The 19,934-nt window shown below is 49.7% G+C and overlaps 1 protein-coding gene across 2 annotated transcripts in view; it reads right to left on the reverse strand.

Moving 5' to 3' along the window:
* The window catches only part of INPP5J (inositol polyphosphate-5-phosphatase J), a 57,215-nt gene extending 42,895 nt beyond the window's left edge, over positions 1–14,320 (reverse strand). Inside the window, exons 1-3 of one of the 2 annotated variants that reach the window (XM_087705559.1) lie at positions 14,108–14,261; positions 2,251–2,609; positions 1,769–1,860 (exon numbers count right to left, since the gene is read on the reverse strand). Coding sequence is in view for 1 of the 2 variants with exons in the window: in XM_087705558.1 (XP_087561684.1) it covers positions 1,769–1,923 (155 nt within the window). In the remaining variant the exon portion in view is untranslated. Of the gene's footprint in view, positions 1–1,768; positions 2,610–14,107 lie in introns of both variants that reach the window. The other variant, XM_087705558.1, reaches the window with a different exon arrangement.
* Positions 14,321–19,934: the final 5,614 nt, after the last annotated feature.

The raw sequence follows: 19,934 nt of genomic DNA on the forward strand, positions 1-19,934 counted from the left end.
AAATAAGGAGGAATTTCCTGACAGTGAGAACCATCAACCCATGGAACAGAAGTTGTGGGAGCTTCATCCCTGGAGGCTTTCAAGAAGAGACTGGACTGCCCTCTGTCAAAAATGGTGTCAGGTCTTCTGCTTGGGTGGGCGGGGGGGTTGGACTAGATGACCTCCAAGGTCCCTTCCAACTCTGTTAATCGGTTAAAGAAATGGTGGGCTAGAATCCTTAAAGGAAGGATGCAAATGGAGAGACAGGATGAAAGGCGGATGGCAGAAATTATCCTGTTTTTTTACATTTTGTTTTGAATAATTGAATTGTTAAGTTGGCCGCAGAGTGCTGCAGTGGCCTACAGGCGGAGCTCTCGACTCACAATCTGGAGACCGTGAGCTCGATCCTAGGTAGCGGCAGATATTTCTCTCTCTGGGCACAATGAGAATTTATCTGCCGAACAAAACTCCGTACCGGTGACAGGGAAAGGCATCCGGCCATTCAAACACTCTGCTCGCTCCATTCAGTTGCCCAGACTCCACCCCCGCAAGGGATTATGGGGTCGTTAAAAGAAGAGGATGATGATCAGAAGTCATGAAAGGACATCAGGAGTGGTGGTGGGGTGGCCTAGAGGTGGAGCTCTCGCCTCACAATCAGGAGGCTGTGAGTTCGATCCTAGGTAGCGGCAGTTATTTCTCTCTCTGGGCACAATGAGAATTTATCTGCAGAACAAAACTCCGTACTGGTGACAGGGAAAGGCATCCGGCCATTCAAACACTCTGCTACTTCCATTCAGTTGCCCAGACTCCACCCCTGCAAGGGATTATGGGGTCATTAAAAGAAGATGGTGAGTTGGCCTCAGTGAACCCCCTCAGGGGTTCTTGGGGGAGAAAGCACCACCTCGCAGCTTTATTCCAGTTCTACTCCAGCTTTCCTCCAAGGAGTAAAACAACCTCTCTTCTTTTTATCCTTGCAATTGACTTGTGGAGGAGACTGGGCTGGGGGGGACTGGCCCAACGTCCACTGGAGTACCATGATTTGACCTGGGGGGCTTTGTTCCCCCTGGTTTCCATTCACCCCTAACCGCTCCAAAAGGCTAACTTTGTAAACTTTGAATAATTCTTAGCAAGTTACCTTAAAAGGGGTGGAGCCAAACGACGCAATCAAAGCAGCCTCAAGCCCCTCCTTCCAATTTTCCATCCCCTAATTTAGGTGCTGGACCAAAATAGAGGCAAAGTCCAGAGCCTAAGGCAGTGAACTTCACAGTAACCGAGTTGGAAGGGACCTTGGAGGTCATAGCAATAGCAATAGCAATAGCAGTGGACTTATATACCGCTTCATAGGCCTTTCAGGCCTCTCTAAGCGGTTTACAGAGAGTCAGCATATTGCCCCCAACAATCTGGGTCCTCATTTTACCCACCTCGGAAGGATGGAAGGCTGAGTCAACCCTGAGCCGGTGAGATTTGAACCGCTGACCTGCTGATCTAGCAGTAGCCTGCAGTGCTGCATTTAACCACTGCGCCACCTTGGCTCTCATCTAGTTCAACCCCCAGCTCGCGGAGGAGACCTATACTAGGGATTCGAACTGCCGAACTGCTGACATTTCTGATCGAAACACCTAGTATTTCCCCGCCTGGGAAATTCTGGGAGTTGAAGTCCACACATTGTTTGAGCTGCCAAGGTTGGGAAGCATTGGCACCCATGCCTCCCCTTAAGCCCTTTCGCCTGCTTTTGGGGTACCTCCATCTCCCCAACCCACACACAAACACAAGACACACTGCACCTCACCGAAACTCCTTGTCCTGCCTCGTTTGCGGCCGGCCGAATCGTTCCAGGAAGTTCTCCGTGCGGTTGCCGCTGTTTCCCCGCGGTTCTTGCAGCTGGGGAGAGAGGCGGACCCTGGAGTAGGAAGTCAGCTCCTCCGACTCGGCCTTGGCGAGCATGGCAGACTTGGAAGGCCCCACCCGGCCCCCGAGAGGTACTCGCTGGAGATGGCTTTGGAGAGAGAGCCCAAGCGGTGGGACGAACCCGGCCGACTCAGGCAGATGTGGTCGCTGGATTCGGCCTTGGGGAGGGAGTCCTTCAGTTCCACGGTGGCCAGAATCCCCGAGGTCAGGGGGTCCAAGGCGCAGAGGTCAGGAAGGGCCCCCCTGCTTGGGGATTGGCTAAGTTTCATGGACGGGGAGAGGTTGGAGAGCGAAGAGGAGCTGCCCGATCCAGGGGACAAGGGGCGCAGCTCTACCGGAGAACGCAAAGTCGGTGTGTTATACCCAGACGGCCCCGAGCCCTCCGGCTGGACCCGGCTGATCTCCAAGGAGAGAGGCGGGATCGGTCTCCCGCCAGCCTGTTCTTGTGGCTCCGTCTCGGCTCTTCGGCGCGACCCGTCTGGCTTCAGCCGAGCGTGGAACGCTTCCCCCAGAGAGTCCACCCGCGTCCCGCTGGGCATGTTCCCGCCGACGTATGATACTCCGCTCGATCCCTCTGGCTGGTAGCGAATGGCTCCCTCCGGGATGAAGGACACGGTGGCGGGAGAGAAGACCCCTGGGGATGCCAGCCCCACAAGGTTCCCTCGAGGGGGGATGGGCTGCGAGGGGAGCGGGGAAGGTGGTCCCGGGTGGTCCAGATCCATCTGAAAGAGAAAACGGACAGGGCAGTTCAGACAATGAAGCCGGAACCAGAGGTTTATTTGTTCATAAAATGTAGAGGGCCACTTGTCACATTCTGGGGCCTGACTAAGTTGCATCACAGGTGTTGTGGCCCACCAGCTGTCAGTAAATTCGGACAGTGAGGAGGGTTGGGGAGGAACCTGGAGTCTGGGGAAGGCTCTGAGGAGGGCTCTGTGTCGGAGGCAGAGAGGGGGCCAGGGACGTCTGCCAGTTATCAGCTGCCTTCAGAGTCAGATATCAGTGAGGCAGAAGAACAGCTGGAGCCTGTTCCCAGTGTGAGTTGTCGGACGAAGGGAAGAGCTAAAGAACAGGGGTCGACTTGGGAGTGAGGCCACAGCTGGACGGTGAATGGCCCCTCCCAGAGGACATAAAAGAGGAGCAAAAGGGGAGTGGAGTTTGCAGGAGACCATTAGTTCGCTTCATTGGTTCATGACTCTCCGAGACTCCTTGCCAAGTTCTGCAGATCTCGGCCTGGCTCCTCTCCAAGCCAGATAAGGTCTGTGACCGTAAATCCTCCCTTGAAAGTCTTTGCTGGGTGTGAATGAGCAGAATTCACAGTCAATTAATAAAAGGGATTTTTTGTCGGGACAAGGAGTTGGCTTCAGGGTCTCGGGACGCCTCAGTCAGAATAGCAGGCTGTTCCGGACACTTCCTAGCCCACCTTCCACCCACCCCAAGCAAATCCCCCTTGTGCCTCTGCACCTCGCCGAAGTGTGCGACTCATGAGCAAGCAGCCCAATGCTCAACTCCTGGGCAAAGTTTGTTCACAGCTGTGAAAACTCAGCAAGGAGAGAAGGCAGGTAGTTCTCCACTTATGACAGTTCATTTAGTTGCAAACGGCACCGACGAAAAGGGACGAAGGACCATTTTTTTTGCCATCGTTCTTACCGGCGTCCCCAGCGTCATGGGATCCAAATTCAGAGGATTGGCAACCGCTTCGTACTTATGACCATCGCTGTGCCCCAAGATCACGCGATAGCAATAGGACAATAGACTTATATACTGCTTTACAGTGCTTTACAGCCCTCTCTAAGCGGTTTACAGAGTCAGCCTCTTGCAAACCCCCAAACAATCCGGGTCCTCATTTAACCAACCTCGGACGGACGGACGGAAGGCTGAGTCAACGTGGAGCCTGGTGGGATTCGAACTGCCAAACTGCAGGCAGCCGGAAGCCAATCCCCTCGTGTGACGTTCTGATGAGCAAAGTCGAAAGGGGAAGCGAGATTCACTTAACGACCAGGCTACTAATTGATTCGCTTAACAAACACAGCAAGGAATGGGACAAAGCTCAACGAAAAAACGCCTCGCTTATCAGCAAATATTTGGGGCTCAAATGTCGTCGCAAGTCGAGGATCACCCGTATCTAAATTCTCTTAGAAAAGAAAGGGCTTTCTTGCCGAAAGCAACTCCAGGAACTGGTTGGCCTACTATCATTCTTGGAATGTAGTTATTTACAACGTGTAGACTACCCATGACCTCATCTCCTCCCTTGATCTGGGACCATAAATCTTTGGCTTGACTTTGGACTGGGAAAATTCGCTTTACTCAGCTAAGCCTTATCTGTAATTCATTGCCCTTTTCTGCTATCTCGCTGCTGGCGATTTGCAAAAGAAAGTCTACTCCTTAACACGGCGGCGTGCCGAGAATTCTGTGCTTCGAAAGCCAGGATGAGAAGCCCCCTATCTCCTAAATCGTTCCATAAAAAGAAGAGTTAAAATCAGTTGGAAATGCAATCAGATACCGGGTTCATACTACCCTCTGGGTCGGACATGTAAGGTAAAGCTTCCCCTTGCACATGTGTGCTAGTCGTTTGCGACTCTAGGGGGCGGTGCTCATCTCCGTTTCAAAGCTGAAGAGCTAGCGCTGTCCGAAGACATCTCTGTGGTCATGTGGCCGGCATGACTCAACGCCGAGGGCGCACGGAATGCTGTTCCCTTCCCACCAAAGGTGGTTCCTATTTTTCTACTTGCATTTTTTACGTGCTTTCAAACGGCTAGGTTGGCAGAAGCTGGGACGAGTCACGGGAGCTCACTCCGTTACGCGGCGCTAGGGATTCGAACCGCCGAACTGCCGACCTCTCTGATCGACCAGCTCAGCTTCTTAGCCCCTGAGCCACCCTTTGGTGTACATGTGCAAAGGCAAAAAAAATACTTTTGGGGATAAAAATACATACATGGCTAGAGAAAATGGTAACGCGACATCTAGATTTAAAGCTAGAAATGTTTTTGTTGGATATACTGCCTGAAAAATATGCCAAAAAGAATGTATATTTAACATGACATCCCTTGACTGCAGTGAGAATTATGTTTGCACAATACCGGAAAAACGAGGAAACTCCCAAAGATGAAAATATAATTTTTTAAAAAATTACTAGATTGTGCAGAAATGGATAGGTTAACATTAAAGATAAAGGACAAAGAAGATGCAGAATATTTTTTTTAATTAAACTTGGATTTGTTTTATCAATGGTTAGAGAATAAGGGTAGAAATTAGAAGTTGGGAAAGTTAGAAGTTGGGATCTATAAATAAAGAATATCGTTATGACTACATGATTATGTACTGTACATGTAAAATGTAGGTAAAATATGTAAAACGATGCAGACAATGCACAGTTTACTAAACGTTTATGTATGTTAAAGAAAAATGCATAAATAAAAATTGGGGGGTGGGGGAAAAACAAGAGTTAAATCGTAACTACACTCCCCCCACCCCGCCCCCAGGAATCAGACCAAACAGCCTCCCAGTTCAACTGATGTAAGCTGCACTGGCTGCCTATTGGTCTCCGGATACGCTTCAAGGCGCTAGTCGTCACTTATAAAGCCCTTCATGGTATTGGACCTGGGTACTTGAGAGACCGCCTGCTGCCAATTACCTCCACCAGACCGATTAGATCCCACAGATTAGGCCTCCTCCGAATCCCATCCGCCGGCCAGTGTCGACTGGCGACTACCCAGAGGAGAGCCTTCTCTGTGGCTGCTCCGACCCTCTGGAACGAGCTCCCCGTGGAGATTCGAACCCTCACCACCCTCCAGGCCTTCCGCAAAGCCCTTAAAACCTGGCTGTTCCGACAGGCCTGGGGCTAAAGAGCTGTTGCCCCCGTCTCGAATGGTATGACTGTTGTGTGTTTTTAAATTATGTATTGTTATGTTTTGTCTTTTATTTTCTGTCTGTACCCCCCTTCCCTGATTTGAATTGTGAGCCGCCCTGAGTCCCCTTCGGGGGAAAAGGGCAACATATAAATATAATCAAATCAAATCAAATCAAATAATGTATGTGAGAACGACCTTGGGAGACAAAACAATGAGAAACAATGAGGGAATCAGTCAGATAAAATGCCCTTAGCCCCCAGCAGTAATATGGGGAGGGGGAATAAGGGGCTGAGAAGAGACCCTCCCATGTTTTTTTGGTAAGGGAGAGGGGAGCAAGATTCTATTCGTGTAATCTTACAACGCGGTGGAAGATTAGCTCAGCTGGCCATGCCTGTTTTCTCCGTCTCCCTTAACGAATGCTTCACTCAGCAACTTAAATTTGGGGCTCTGTTGTGGGTCATACGTCGAGGACACAAAGGTGTGCGTGTGTGTGTGTTTGTGTGTGTGTGTACTTATTTTCCAAAGCAGGATGAGAAACCAGGGGTGGAGAAAGCCATCCAGGAGAGAAGCAACATGGAATTAAGGAGAAACTTCCTAACCGTGAGGACAAATCAACCTGTGGAACCGCTTGCCACTAGAAGTTGTGGGTGCTTCATTACTGGAGGTTTTTTTTTTTAAAAAAGAAAAGACTATCTGAAATGGTATAAGGTCTTCTGCTTGAGCAGGGGGTTGGACTAGAGGACCTCCAAGGTCCCTTCCAGCTCTATTCTACAGAAAAGTGAGATATTTCTAACTGGACTAGAGGACCTCCAAGGCCCCTTCCAGCTCTATTCTGATTGAAAAGGGAGATATTTCTAACTGGACTAGAGGACCTCCAAGGCCCCTTCCAGCTCTATTCTGATTGAAAAGTGGGATATTTCTAACTGGACTAGAGGACCTCCAAGGTCCCTTCCAGCTCTATTCTGATTGAAAAGTGAGATATTTCTAACTGGACTAGAGGACCTCCAAGGCCCCTTCCAGCTCTATTCTGATTGAAAAGGGAGATATTTCTGACTGGACTAGAGGACCTCCAAGGCCCCTTCCAGCTCTATTCTGATTGAAAAGGGAGATATTTCTAACTGGACTAGAGGACCTCCAAGGCCCCTTCCAGCTCTATTCTGATTGAAAAGTGAGATATTTCTAACTGGACTAGAGGACCTCCAAGGCCCCTTCCAGCTCTACTCTGATTGAAAAGGGAGATATTTCTAACTGGACTAGAGGACCTCCAAGGCCCCTTCCAGCTTCCAGATTGAAAAGGGAGATATTTCTAACTGGACTAGAAGACCTCCAAGGTCCCTTCCAGCTCTATTCTGATTGAAAAGTGAGATATTTCTAACTCGGCTACTATATGATGCTCTACGCCACACACCCTCGTTCCTAACAATTCACTTCTACCTGGATCCAGGGAGGGAGAATGGCTTATGCCAAAGGCTTAAGGGGCTCCCTCGCTGGTCAGCCCCGGACCATACCTGGACCCCTGCGATCTGGGCCACCTCCTGGTCTTCGTCCGAGGAGCCCCTGGCCATGGTGCCATGGCCTGGCCTGTGCAGGAGGCCTCCCCTCTTGCATCCCAACAGCCGTGGAACTTTGGTACTGTCTGAGATTCTCTGCCCATCCCTCAGAGATGCTGAAGCCCTCCCCTTCCTCCCCCAGCCTGGCAGGAGCGCGGGGGGAGGAGACGGTGGGCTGGGATGGGCTGCAGAGCGCAGGTGATCCTACCTTCGGACCAGCACGATCGTCAGGGGGGGTCTACGACCATTCGGCGTGGCCAACTCGCCGTAGGACGAGAGTCAACACGACTAGCGAAGAAATTGTGGCATGGAATCATGAAAGAAAGGCTGGCCAATGAAAGATGCAGAGATGCTGATCCGCCCTTCACTATAACCTTGACTTTGTTTCAGAAGGGCCGAACAATTGGCAACTTCAGAGCTCAACCAACAAACGCTCTGCCCTACACATTGCCCCCCCCCAAAAAATATCAGAACACCAAATACAAGCTGGGCGGGACACGACCTCGTAGACGACCCCTCACTCTGTCAAGGGCCTTGTGTCAGCGTTCCAAATACCATGCAGAATTAAATCAGAGTCGAAGGCAAAACTATGCGTAAAGTTCCAATTTAATAAGACAGACATGTTGGCATCGTGCTGTGGGATTCCAACTCTGGAAGTTACATCAGAATCCCACCCAGTTAAAAGTTCATGATCTTGTCCCCACACCCAGAATCCATCACATGGGCCAATCTTCTTCTTCCACGCTGGCGTCTACGCCCAACTGCTTCCGGTCAGGTGTGAAAGTGCGGAGACAAAGGACGACCTTGGTCTTCTAGTAAAGAATGAAAAACAATACATTCCACAATCCTACTCCTTCCATTCCCCCCTCCCATTGACAATACTCAAAGAAACAGCATGATGAAATAAGAGAAAGTGTGGCAGGCCAAAATTCTAAAAGGAATATAAATGCAGGCCTGACACCTTGCAGTACTCGTCTCGAACGATCTAAGCCCCAGAGCTCCCTGTAACAGCCTTGCCAAAAAGGCATTAAGAGTGGTGAACCTAATTTTGCGAAGCTTCTTCTCCGGCAACATTGTACTGCTAACTAGGGCATACAAAACCTTTGCCAGACCAATCCTCCAATACAGCTCGTCTGCCTGGAATCCACACTGTATTATCGGACATGAATACGATCGAGCGAGTCCAGGGGTATTTCACGAGAAGAGTCCTCCACTCCTCTGCTCGCAACAGAATCCCTTACGCCACCAGGCTCGAAATTTTGGGCTTGGGCAACCCTGAACTACGCCGCCTACGGTCGTAGTACACAAAATTGTCTGCTACAACGTCCTACGACTACTTTAACTTCAACCACATTAACACAAGCGTACACAACAGATACAAACTCACTGTAAACCGCTCCAAACTCGATTGCAGAAAATACAACTTCAGCCACAGGGAGGTCAACGCCTGGAATGCTCTACCCGACTCCGTTGTTACGTCCTCTGGCCCCCGCATAACTTTAACCTTAAATTGTCTACTATTGACCTCACCCCATTCCTAAGAGGTCCGTAAACGGGGGCGCGCATAAGCCCACCAGCATGCCTGTCCTACTGTCCCCATTTATTCGTCCCCGTTTCATTCGTACTCATGTTTAGAATAGAATAGAATAGAATAGAATTTTATTATTTGTATGCCGCCCTTCTCCGGGAGGACTCAGGGGGGGCAAACAATTCAAGGGGGAAAAAAGGGAAACATAAAAAACAAAATACAAATAATAAAAGTAAACAACAGTCGCACAACCATACATGTCGAGAGGGGAGGGAACTCATCACCCCCAGGCCTGTCGGCAAAGCCAGGTTTTGACGGCTTTTCGGAAGGCCTGGAGAGAGGTGAAGGTCCGAATCCCTGTGGGGAGTTCATTCCAGAGGGCCGGAGCTGCCACAGAGAAGGCCCTCCCCCGGGTAATAGCCAGGTGGCATTGGCTGGTAGATGGCACCCGGAGGAGGCCAACCCTGTGAGATCTAATGGGTCTTTGGGAGGTAATTGGCAGCAGGCGGTCTCTCAAGTACCCAGATCCAATACCATGAAGGTCTTTATAAGTTACGACTAGCACTTTGAAGCGTATCCGGAGACCGATCGGTAACCAGTGCAGCTCGCGGAGGATAGGTGTAACGTGGGTGTACCGAGGTGCACCCACAATCACTCGCGCGGCTGCATTCTGGACGAGATGAAGTCTCCGAATACTCTTCAAGGACTGCCCCATGTATTCTCATCCTATTATTTTATCAACGATTGACAAATCAAATAAACGAATAAATAAATTTTGGGGGGGAAAGATTCAGAAAAGAGCAACTAAGAAGATCAAAGGCCTGGAGACTAAAACAATATGAAGAACGGTGGCAGGAGTTGAGTTTGGCCAGTCTAGAGAAAGGAAGGACTAGTGGGGGGGATGATAGCACGAAGAAGAGGGTGTCAACTTATTGCTCGCACTGCGAGCTGCGCGTTTGTTGGGGACCAGGCAAGGAAGGGGAGGGAAGGGGAGGAAGGCAGGACAAGAAACAATGGATGGAAACTAAACCAAGAGAGAAGCAACTTGGACTGAAGAAGAAACTTCCTAACAGTGAGGACAATTAACCCGGGGGAACAGCTTGCCACCAGAACTCTCCCTGGAGGAGACGGGACAAGCATTTGTCTGCAATGGGAGAGGGTCTCCTTCCTCAGCGTGACCCGACAAAAGCGCGAACGTCAAAAGCGCGCCGACAAAACCGCGGCGCTAAAACCGCCATGTCAAAAGCGCGCCGACAACAGCGCCCCGACAGAAGCGCGATTTAAGTTAAGGTTAGGTTTAGGGTTAGGTTTAGGGTTAGGTTTAGGGTTAGGTTTAGGGTTAGGTTTAGGGTTAGGTTTAGGGTTAGGTTTAGGGTTAGGTTTAGGGTTAGGTTTAGGGTTAGGTTAAGGGTTAGGTTTAGGGTTAGGTTTAGGGTTAGGTTAAGGGTTAGGTTTAGGGTTAGGGTTAGGGTTAGGGTTAGGTTTAGGTTTAGGGTTAGGTTTAGGGTTAGGTTTAGGGTTAGGTTTAGGGTTAGGGTTAGGGTTAGGTTTAGGGTTAGGTTTAGGGTTAGGTTTAGGGTTAGGGTTAGGGTTAGGTTTAGGGTTAGGTTTAGGGTTAGGGTTAGGGTTAGGGTTAGGGTTAGGTTTAGGGTTAGGGTTAGGTTTAGGGTTAGGTTTAGGGTTAGGTTTAGGGTTAGGTTTAGGGTTAGGTTTAGGGTTAGGTTTAGGGTTAGGTTTAGGGTTAGGGTTAGGGTTAGGTTTAGGGTTAGGTTTAGGGTTAGGTTTAGGGTTAGGTTTAGGGTTAGGTTTAGGGTTATTTTTAGGGTTAGGTTACAGCGCGCTTCTGTCGGCGTGCTGTTGTCGGCGCGCTTCAGCGCTCATTCGTCAGCGCGGTTTTGTCGGCGCGGTTTTGTCACCGCGGTTTAGTCAGGCGCGCTTTTGTCATTCGCGCATTTGTGGTGGAACCCTTCTTGAGCAGGGGGCTGGACTAGAAGACCCCACCCCAGGGTTCCCTTCCAGCTGTATTCTAGTCTAAAATTAAAATTAAAATTCATTATTTTAAATAATCAAATTGAATGTTTGCATTGGTCCCGCAATGCGTGGCCCTGGGGCCAGTGGCAAATTGACTGTGGCATGTGGTCCCACGCCACGTGCCAGCCCCTCCCCCTTTCAGACGGCCTGAGGTCGAATTCCCTGGACGGGGGCGCGTGGCTTTGAGGCAGCAGAGAGAGCCACGGTTTGCCCTTGTTTCTTCCCCGGGGTGGTTTAGAAGCCGAGAAACTTTTCTTTTATTTGGGCCACGTGCCAAGCCAGGGTCAGGTAACTCAGAATGCATAATAGTTGCCAACAGCAGAGTGAAATTATATCCCTGCCTTTTCTCAGGTGTGTTAAATCCCCTGTGAAAAGCAGCGGATCCGATCCGGCGTTCACCCACCCCGGGATCGATCCGTTGCCCGATTCTCCTCGGCTGCAATTCGACACTCCTGAGGAGGGCATTTTGGGGGGGGGGAATCTGGAAACCGGGCATGAACTCCCACCACAGAATCGCCACTCTCAGGCTGGTCCCAGGATGCTTCCCATGACTCGGGAGGGCAGGCAAACGCACCCAAACCCATAACTTTTAAAGCCGGCTCCAGTTGCCCCGTGCCAGGAGGCAGCACTGCATATTTTCTAAATAAAAACTAAAATCAGTAAATAAACCCCATGGGACGCGGTGGCTCGGGGGGCTAAGATGCTGAGCTTGTCGATCGGAAAGGTCGGCAGTTCGGCGGTTCGAATCCCCAGCGCCGCGTAACGGAGGGAGCTCCCGTGACTCGTCCCAGCTTCTGCCAACCGAGCAGTTCGAAAGCACGTAAAAAATGCAAGTAGAAAAACAGGAACCCGCTTTGGTGGGAAGGGAAGAGCGTTCCGTGCGGCTTCGGCCTTGAGTCGTGCCGGCCACATGACCACGGAGACGTCTTCGGACAGCGCTGGCTCTTCGGCTTTGAAACGGAGATGAGCAGCGCCCCCTAGAGTCGGGAACGACTAGCACAGATGTGCGAAGGGAATGTTTACCTTTAAATAAACCCTATTGACTCTCCGCCACTGAGGGCTTAAAGGCTGCCATTTCTGCAAAATTCTTCTCCCATCACGCCTCTGTCCCCAAATCTAGAGGTGAATACGCCAGCCCCCTCTTATTTTTCCTGGGCATCTCGGCCTGAGCTTCATCCCCAGCAGCCCACTCCCCCCCCATCAGAGCCTCTTCCTCAATCCCTGGGAGCACAAGTTCTCTCCCAGGCCGTTCTTCTTCTCACCGATGGCCCCCTGCCTCAGTTTCCCCTTCTCCAGACGGGTGACTGAGAGCAAAGGAGGATAGCGCCAGAGTCTGGTGCCCTTCATCTCTCCTCCCCCCCACCCCGCGAGGTGCTGAGTAAAGCAGACACCGAGCTACCCTTCCTGGGCGCCTGGGTGGGAGGGCATCTGGGCGGGCAGACATAGGGTGGGGGGGCAGACGCTGGAGCATCAAGAGAACGGCCATAGAATGAGGATTATGTAAACTTGATAAATGTGATAGAGATGATTAGCAATGTTAGCGTGAACTGGGAAATATAAATCAGTATAAAGGGAAAGTTTACATAATAAGAGAAATGTTTAGATAGAACAAGAAAGATAGAGATGAAGGTAGAGATGAAGGTGAGGAGTTAGGCATATTTTTTGAATATATATGTTTGAACCATATAACAAGGATTACTCATGTTTGAGAAATGTGATAGAGATTATGAATATTGTTATTGTGAATTGGATAAATATGAATGATACCCAGAACAAACTCTGTTCACACAATATAAATGTATAACTTAAAAAATAATATAGATAGATACAGAGAGATAGATAGATGGTAAATAGAAGAGATAGATAGATAGATAGATAGATAGATGGATGGATGGATGGATGGATGGATGGATGGATGGATGGATGGATGGATGGATGGATGGATGGATGGATGGTAAATAGAAGAGATAGATAGACAGACAGACAGACAGAAATACAGATAGATGGTAAATAGAAGAGATAGATAGGTAGGTAGGTAGGTAGGTAGACAGACAGACAGACAGACAGACAGATAGATAGATAGATAGATAGATAGATAGATAGATGGTAAATATAAGAGATAGATAGATAGATAGATAGATAGATAGATAGATAGATAGATATAGATAGATAGATAGATAGATAGATAGATAGATGATAGATAGATAGATAGATAGATAGATAGATAGATAGATAGATAGATAGATAGATAGATAGACAGACAGACAGACAGATGATAGATAGATGGTAAATAGAAGAGATAGATAGACAGATAGATAGATGATAAATAGAAGAGATAGATAGATGATAGATAGATATAGATAGATAGATAGATAGATAGATAGATAGATAGATAGATAGATAGATAGATAGATAGATAGATAGATAGATAGATAGATAGATAGATAGATAGATAGATAGATAGATAGATAGAATGGCCAGCCTCCATGGCCTTCAGGAGGGGGGGGTCTGCTCCTTCCCTATTTTAGTCCAGACAGAGAGTGGGGGGGAAGGGGGTGGATGGATGGAGGGGGGGGAGGATAGCCCCCCTTCCCATTGGAAGCTGCTTCGGGCAGTCTCCTTTCCCTGCTTGTTTTTACACCCCCCACCCCCCAATGAGATCCCTCATCCCGGGGGGTCCCTGCCACCCCCCAAGACAGCGATTGCAAAGGGCAACAAAAGACGAAGCGCCGGGGGAAGAAAACGGCGCGCGTGATTCTTTCCCTGCGTGTGCGCTTTCGTGTGCGCGTGATTTCGTTCCTTTCCCGAGGACTGTACCAAGAGAGGCGCTGGGGATGCAAAGGACCCCCAAATCCGGCCCAAAACGGGCCCCCTCCCCACTCCATCCCACGACAGCCCCCTCTGAGCCCACGCGCGGGGGTGGGGTGGGGGTTGGCGCAAAGGAAACCTACGGGGGGGGGTCTTTTCTGCCCCGTGGAAGGGTCTCCATCCCGGGGATCTTTATGGGGGCTCAAAAGAGCGCAGGGTCTGTCGCGCGTGGACTCCCACGGGGATGGTGGGGGGGGGGATAGGACGCGAGCAAGCCACGCGCGCCCCCGCGTCCGTCTCCAGCCCGCCGCCTCCACGTGCCTGCCCGGCATGCGCGCTCCCTCTTCCTCCCGTGCACGCGTGAAGGGAAAGAGGGGGGAGGAGACCCACGCAGGTTTCCCCCCCCCTTTTGCAGCGCCCGCATCCCCTCGGCCGGCTACCTGCGGCGGACTCACCTTGCGCCAGCCGGCCGGCTCCCCTGCTCGGCTCCTGGGCAGCGCTTGGTTGCTCCTGGCGGCGCTCCGGCGCGGCGGCGGAGGCTCCATCCCGCCTTTCCTGGGCTGGTTGGAGCTGTGGCCGCCGCCGAGGCTCCTTCCCCGGGCGCTGCTGGCGTCAGCCGCCGGGGGAGGCTGAAAGGCACCGCCGTCACCGGCTCCGGGAAGGAGGAGGAAGAGGAGGGAGAGGAGGAGACAGAGGGGGAGGGGGAGGAAGAGCGGGAGGGGGAGGAAGAGCGGGAGGGGGAGAGAGAGGAGGAGGAGGAAGAAGAGGAGGAGGAGGAAGAGGGGGAGAAGGAAGAGGGGAGGAGGAAAAGGAGGAAGAAAAAGAGGAGGAGGAGGAAGAAGAGGAGGAGGAGGGGGAAGAGAGAGGAGGAGGAAGAAGAGGAGGAGGAGGAGGGACGGCTGACGTGTGTGCCGCCCGTGCCCGCAGCAGCAGAAACAGCTCCAGCAATAAGCCGCCTTCCGGAAAAACTGGCCTTTTCCCCGAGCCTTGCCCTCTGGGGGAAAGCAAGTTTCTAGTCCTCAAGGCACGGGATGCCTGGCGGAGATAGGAACTGGAGCGCAGAGGAGGAGAGGCTTCCTCGGCTGGCCCCGTAGAGAGCCAAGACAACCCCGGGGCTTGGGGGTGGGGGGGCTTCCCTCCCCTTCCCTGCCTGGTCGCCGACAAACGCGCCAGCAAATAAGAGGGGAGGGAGGGTTGCGGCCGCGGCTTCTGCTTCTGGCACAGCTGGAGGTGGGGGGGGAATCCACAGGTGGATGCGGAGCGGCTCCGGAGAGAGAGAGGCAGGCAGCTCGGGGGTCCTCTGCCCCCCCCCCACCCTTCGCTGAGACATACACACACACACACACACACACACACACACACACACACCATCCATGACCCCCCCCTCGGGAATTGGAGGAGTCCTCTGTGAAAGTAAAGCCAAGCTCATGAAACGTGCTCCCTTCTAACAGAGTTGGAAGGGACCTTGTGGGTCATCTAGTCCAACCCCCTGTCCAAGCAGGAGACCCTACACCATTTCTGACAGATGGCAGCCCAGTCTCTTCTTGAAAGCCTCCAGGGATGAAGCTCCCACACCTTCTGAATAACAGGATAACAGAGTTGGAAGGGACCTCGTAGGTCATCTAGTCCAACCCCCCCCCCCCCCCAAGCAGGAGACCCTACACCATTTCCGACAGATGGCAGTCCAGTCTCTTCAGGGATGAAGCTCCCACAACTTCTGTTCCGTGGGTTGATTGTTCTCACTGTCAGAAAACTCCTCCTTATTTCCAGGTTGAATCTCTCCTTGTTCAGTTTCAATCCATTATTCCTTGTCTGGCCTTCGGGTGCTTTGGAAAACAGCTTGACCCCCCCCTCCTCTCTGTGGCAGCCCCCTCAAATATTGGAAGACTGCTATCCTGTCTCCCCTGGTCCTTCTCTTCACTAGACCAGCCATGCCCAGTTCCTGCAACCGTATGTTTTAGCCTCCAGTCCCCTCATCCTCTTTGTTGCTCTTCTCTGCACTCTTTCTAGAGTCTCCACATCTTTTTTTGATAGTATGGCGACCAAAACTGGATACAGTTCTACTAGGCCTTTACAGAGTGGTATTAGTGGCAAATTCAATGCTTCACTCGGTATCCTCAGTCCACAAAACGTGGGAGCTTGGCATATAGCATGCACCCATGCACATAAATAAAATCACCAAAGGGGGGAAGGAAGGAGGGAAGGAAGGAGGGAGGGAAGCAAGGAGGGAAGGAAGGAGGGAAGGAAGGAGAGAAGGAGAGGAGGGAAGGAAGGAGGGAAGGAAGGAGAGAAGAAAGGAGGGAAGGAAGGAGGGAATGTAGGAGAGAAGGAAGGGGGGAAGGTAGGAGGAAAGGAAGGGGGAAAGGAAGGAGAGGAGGAGAGAAGAAAGAAGGGAAGGAAAGAGGGAAAGGAAGCAGGGAAGGAGGAGGGAAGGAGAGAAGGAGAGAAGAAAGGGGGGAGGGAAGGAGGGAAGGAAGGAGGGAAGGAAGGAGAGTAGGAGAGAAGAAAGGAGGGAAGGAAGGAGGGAAGGAAGAAGAAGTAGGAATGTTGTAAGATAAGATGGAGTTATGGGACAGTAAGAAAGCAATTTCAAGTATATTGTCAACTGTAGGGGAAAAATTGTTTTAAATACATATTACTAATAACAGTTATGAGATCACATAATTGTGAATGTATATATGAAATTAATAAAATTTTCAAAAAAAAAATCACCAAAAACTTCACACCAAGATTATTAGGTGCAAATAGGGCTCAAACTGTTGAAAGATAGAATAGAATGAGCTGGGAGGGACCTTGGAGGTCTTCTAGTCCAGCCCCCTGCTCCAGCAGGGGAATCTATACCATACTAAGAAGGACCACGTCGGGGAGCGAGCACCGTGGAGAATGTTATTTAGGTGGTCATGAAGAATCAATGACAACATGATGGCTTGCAATGATGATAATCACTTTATAAATTCAAAGCTCTTTATATCTTTTCTCCCGTAAAGCAGGGATACTGAACGGATAATACAGTGAAACTAATTAGGAAAAAAGGAGATATTTTTAGAAGGCTGTCTCTGAAGTATTTCCAACCCTTTTGCAACCATAAAATGGGGCTCTATTCTGATTTATGATGGGTGAAGGGTGAAATGGAGATGCCTCGTAAGCATCACTTTTGCGGTTCGTTCGTTTTCTCCCAAGGGTTTGCTTTCCTCTGCTTCCCTCTCTCTCTCTCTCTCTCTCTCTCTCTCTCTCTCTCTCTCTCTCTCTCTCTCTCTCTCTCTCTCTCTCTCTCTCTCTCTCTGTAAATTGCTTTTCTGCTCTTTTTCTCTTCCTGGCTGGCTTTTAGGCCCCTCTCACAGACAATATGATTTTAATGTGCTTTTTGCAATTGGTGTAATTTGCCTGTAAAAGGTAAGGTAATGTTTCCACTCGCACATATGTGCTAGTCGTTCCCGACTCTAGGGGGCGGTGCACATCTCCGTTTCAAAGCCGAAGAGCCAGCCCTGTCCGAAGACGTCTCCGTGGTCATGTGGCTGGCATGACCCAACGCCGAAGGCGCACAGAACGCTGTTCCCTTCCCACCAAAAGTGGTACCTATTTTTCTACTTGCATTTTTAACGTGCTTTTGAACTGCTAGGTGGGCAGAACTGGGACAAGTCACGGGAGCTCGCTCCGTTACGCGGCGCTAGGGATTCGAACCGCCGAACTGCCGACTTCTCTGAGCCACAAGCTCAGCGTCTTAGCCCCTGAGCCACCGCTCAGTGGCTCAATTTTATAAATTTATAAATAAATTTGCCTTTATAAACCTTTTCACTTCATTTTTTTGACTGCTATCTGGGCGCATGTGAAGGGGTGGAGATCAGAGTCGGGATGAACAAGATCCTATGCAATCTAGGGAGAAAATAAGATTATAAAAGCACAATCTAACATTATAAACAGTATTAAAAATGGGGAAAGGGGCATCTACCAAGGAGAATATCAACACATCTGCATGGCAAAATCAGAAAACTAAGGCTTAGAATGAGCTCAGACTTGAAATGCCATAAATAATTTGAAAAAAATGCAATATTGGGAGAATTAAATAGGGAAGTTGAAAACTTATGCCACTTATATTTGCATAAAATATCCGTGGCTTTATTTTAAGCCTTGCAACACCGCAGCTCCAGGAAGTATACAGTATGTCTCATTCTTCTGTTCTTGATTTTATTTCATTTTTTTCTTGGGAGCAGGTGCACAAACCGGGGATTCTGGATAAAATCCAAGTTTCCGCAGCACTTTGCAAAAGAAACACCAAAACACACAACTCTTCAAAGCGATGATAAATCTGACATCCATTTGGAAGGTGTGCCCCCTTGTGGTTTTATGTCCAAACTACATCCCGATGCCACGAAAAAAATGGTGCTTAACATTTAGGAGAATGGATCTTAAAAGTTAAGAATTGTTGCATGAACAACAGCCAGAGAATAATTCTTGCCAGAATAATCCTCTGCAGGTTAAAGCAAAAATTTGGCACCAGCAAGCAAGGAAAATGCAGCTCTGTATGTGTGTGTGATGGTTTGTTTTTTAAAATTTATTATCAAAGAGAGATTTTCCAAAATGTGGCATAGTCTCTTTCTATTGCCTTTTATTTTTTAGCAGTTAGACTTATATACCGCTTCATAGGGCTTTCAGCCCTCTCTAAGCGGTTTACAGAGTCAGCATATTGCCCCCAACAACAATCCGGGTCCTCATTTTACCCACCTCAGAAGGATGGAAGGCTGAGTCAACCCTGAGCCGGTGAGATTTGAACAGCCGAACTGCAGAACTGCAATCAGCTGAGTAGCCTGCAGTGCTGCATTTAACCACTGTGCCACCTCAGCTCTTGGCCTTGGTCGACTCAGCCTTCCATCTTTCCGAGGTGGGTGAAATGAGGACCCAGACTGTGGGGGCAAGTTGCTGACTCAATTTGCTAAAAAATCTGTAAACCGCTTAGAGAGGGCTGAAAGCCTATGAAGTGGTATATAAGTCTAATTAATAAATAAATAAATAAATGCAAAACATTAAAGAAATCAGACTTAAGAGGAAATGAATTTCCAACATTCCATTGTTTCGGGCTGCCAAATTTCAAGAGGAAACATAGACACTGTACTGAATCTTAAAAAATAAATAAATTGAATGTTAATATGCACAAGGGACGCAGTGGCTCAGGGGCTAAGACTCTGAGCTTGTTGATCAGAAAGGTCAGCAGTTCAGCGGTTCAAATCCCTAGCGCTGCGTAACGGAGGGAGCTCCCGTGACTTGTCCCAGCTTCTGCCAAACTAGCAGTTCGAAAGGACGTTAAAAAAAAATGCAAGTAGAAAAATAGGAACCACCTTTGGTGGGAAGGGAACAGCGTTCCGTGCGCCTTCGGCGTTGAGTCATGCCGGCCACATGACCACGGAGACGTCTTGGGACAGCGCTGGCTCTTCGGCTTTGGAACGGAGATGAGCACTGCCCCCTAGAGCCGGGACCGGCTAGCACACATGTGCAAAGGGGAACCTTTATCTTTATGGCCACGTATAATTTATCTGATTAGAAATCTTAACAGGGTAGATTATGCAAGCGAATCAAGAGATTATTTGTCCATGCAGAGTGGGAGAAAACTTCTAAATCTGGATTTACAGGTTTGGCATACGATTGGGCCAAAAAGGAAGTTTGGAAGCAGCAGCATAACAAGTGAAGCCCTCAATTAAGGAGAACCAGCCCTGGTTAGTATTTGGATGGGAGGCCAGTAGGAAATCCCAGAGTTTGACTGCGTTGAAAAGCCCCCCCAAATCCCAGGAGCCGATAGAGAGAGACAAACCATTTCTTCTATACAGTGGCCCAAAAAAGATCAGTGGAAGAATTCCGGAAGCCCCCGGGGAATCTAGCTTGATTCCATAGAGTCTTTAATTCAGAAATAACAGAGTTGGAAGGGACCTGGGAGGTCCTGTAGCCTGACCCCCTGCTCAAGCAGCCTACACCATGTAGAAAAAATAGTTGTCCAATCTCTTCTTGAAAGCGATTGATGGAGCACCCATAACATCTGGTGGCAAACTGTTCCACTGGTTAATTGTTCTCACTGTCGGGAAATTTCTCCTTAGTTCTAGTTTCCTTCTCTGCTTGATTAGTTTCCACCCATTGCTTCTTGTCCTGCCTGAAGGAGCTTTGGAGAATAGCTTGACTCCCTCTTCTTTGGGGCATCCCCTGAGAGATTGGGAAATTGCATCAACCTTTAAGGAGTTTTGCTTTTTGACGCAAGGCTTGCCACGGGGGAAGCGACTGCCATAGTATTTTCCTTTT

Source organism: Thamnophis sirtalis, unplaced genomic scaffold, assembly GCF_051295495.1.
Source record: "Thamnophis sirtalis isolate CommonGarterSnake01/CBP01778 unplaced genomic scaffold, rThaSir2_p1.2 scaffold_2, whole genome shotgun sequence".
Lineage (NCBI taxonomy): Eukaryota > Metazoa > Chordata > Lepidosauria > Squamata > Natricidae > Thamnophis > Thamnophis sirtalis.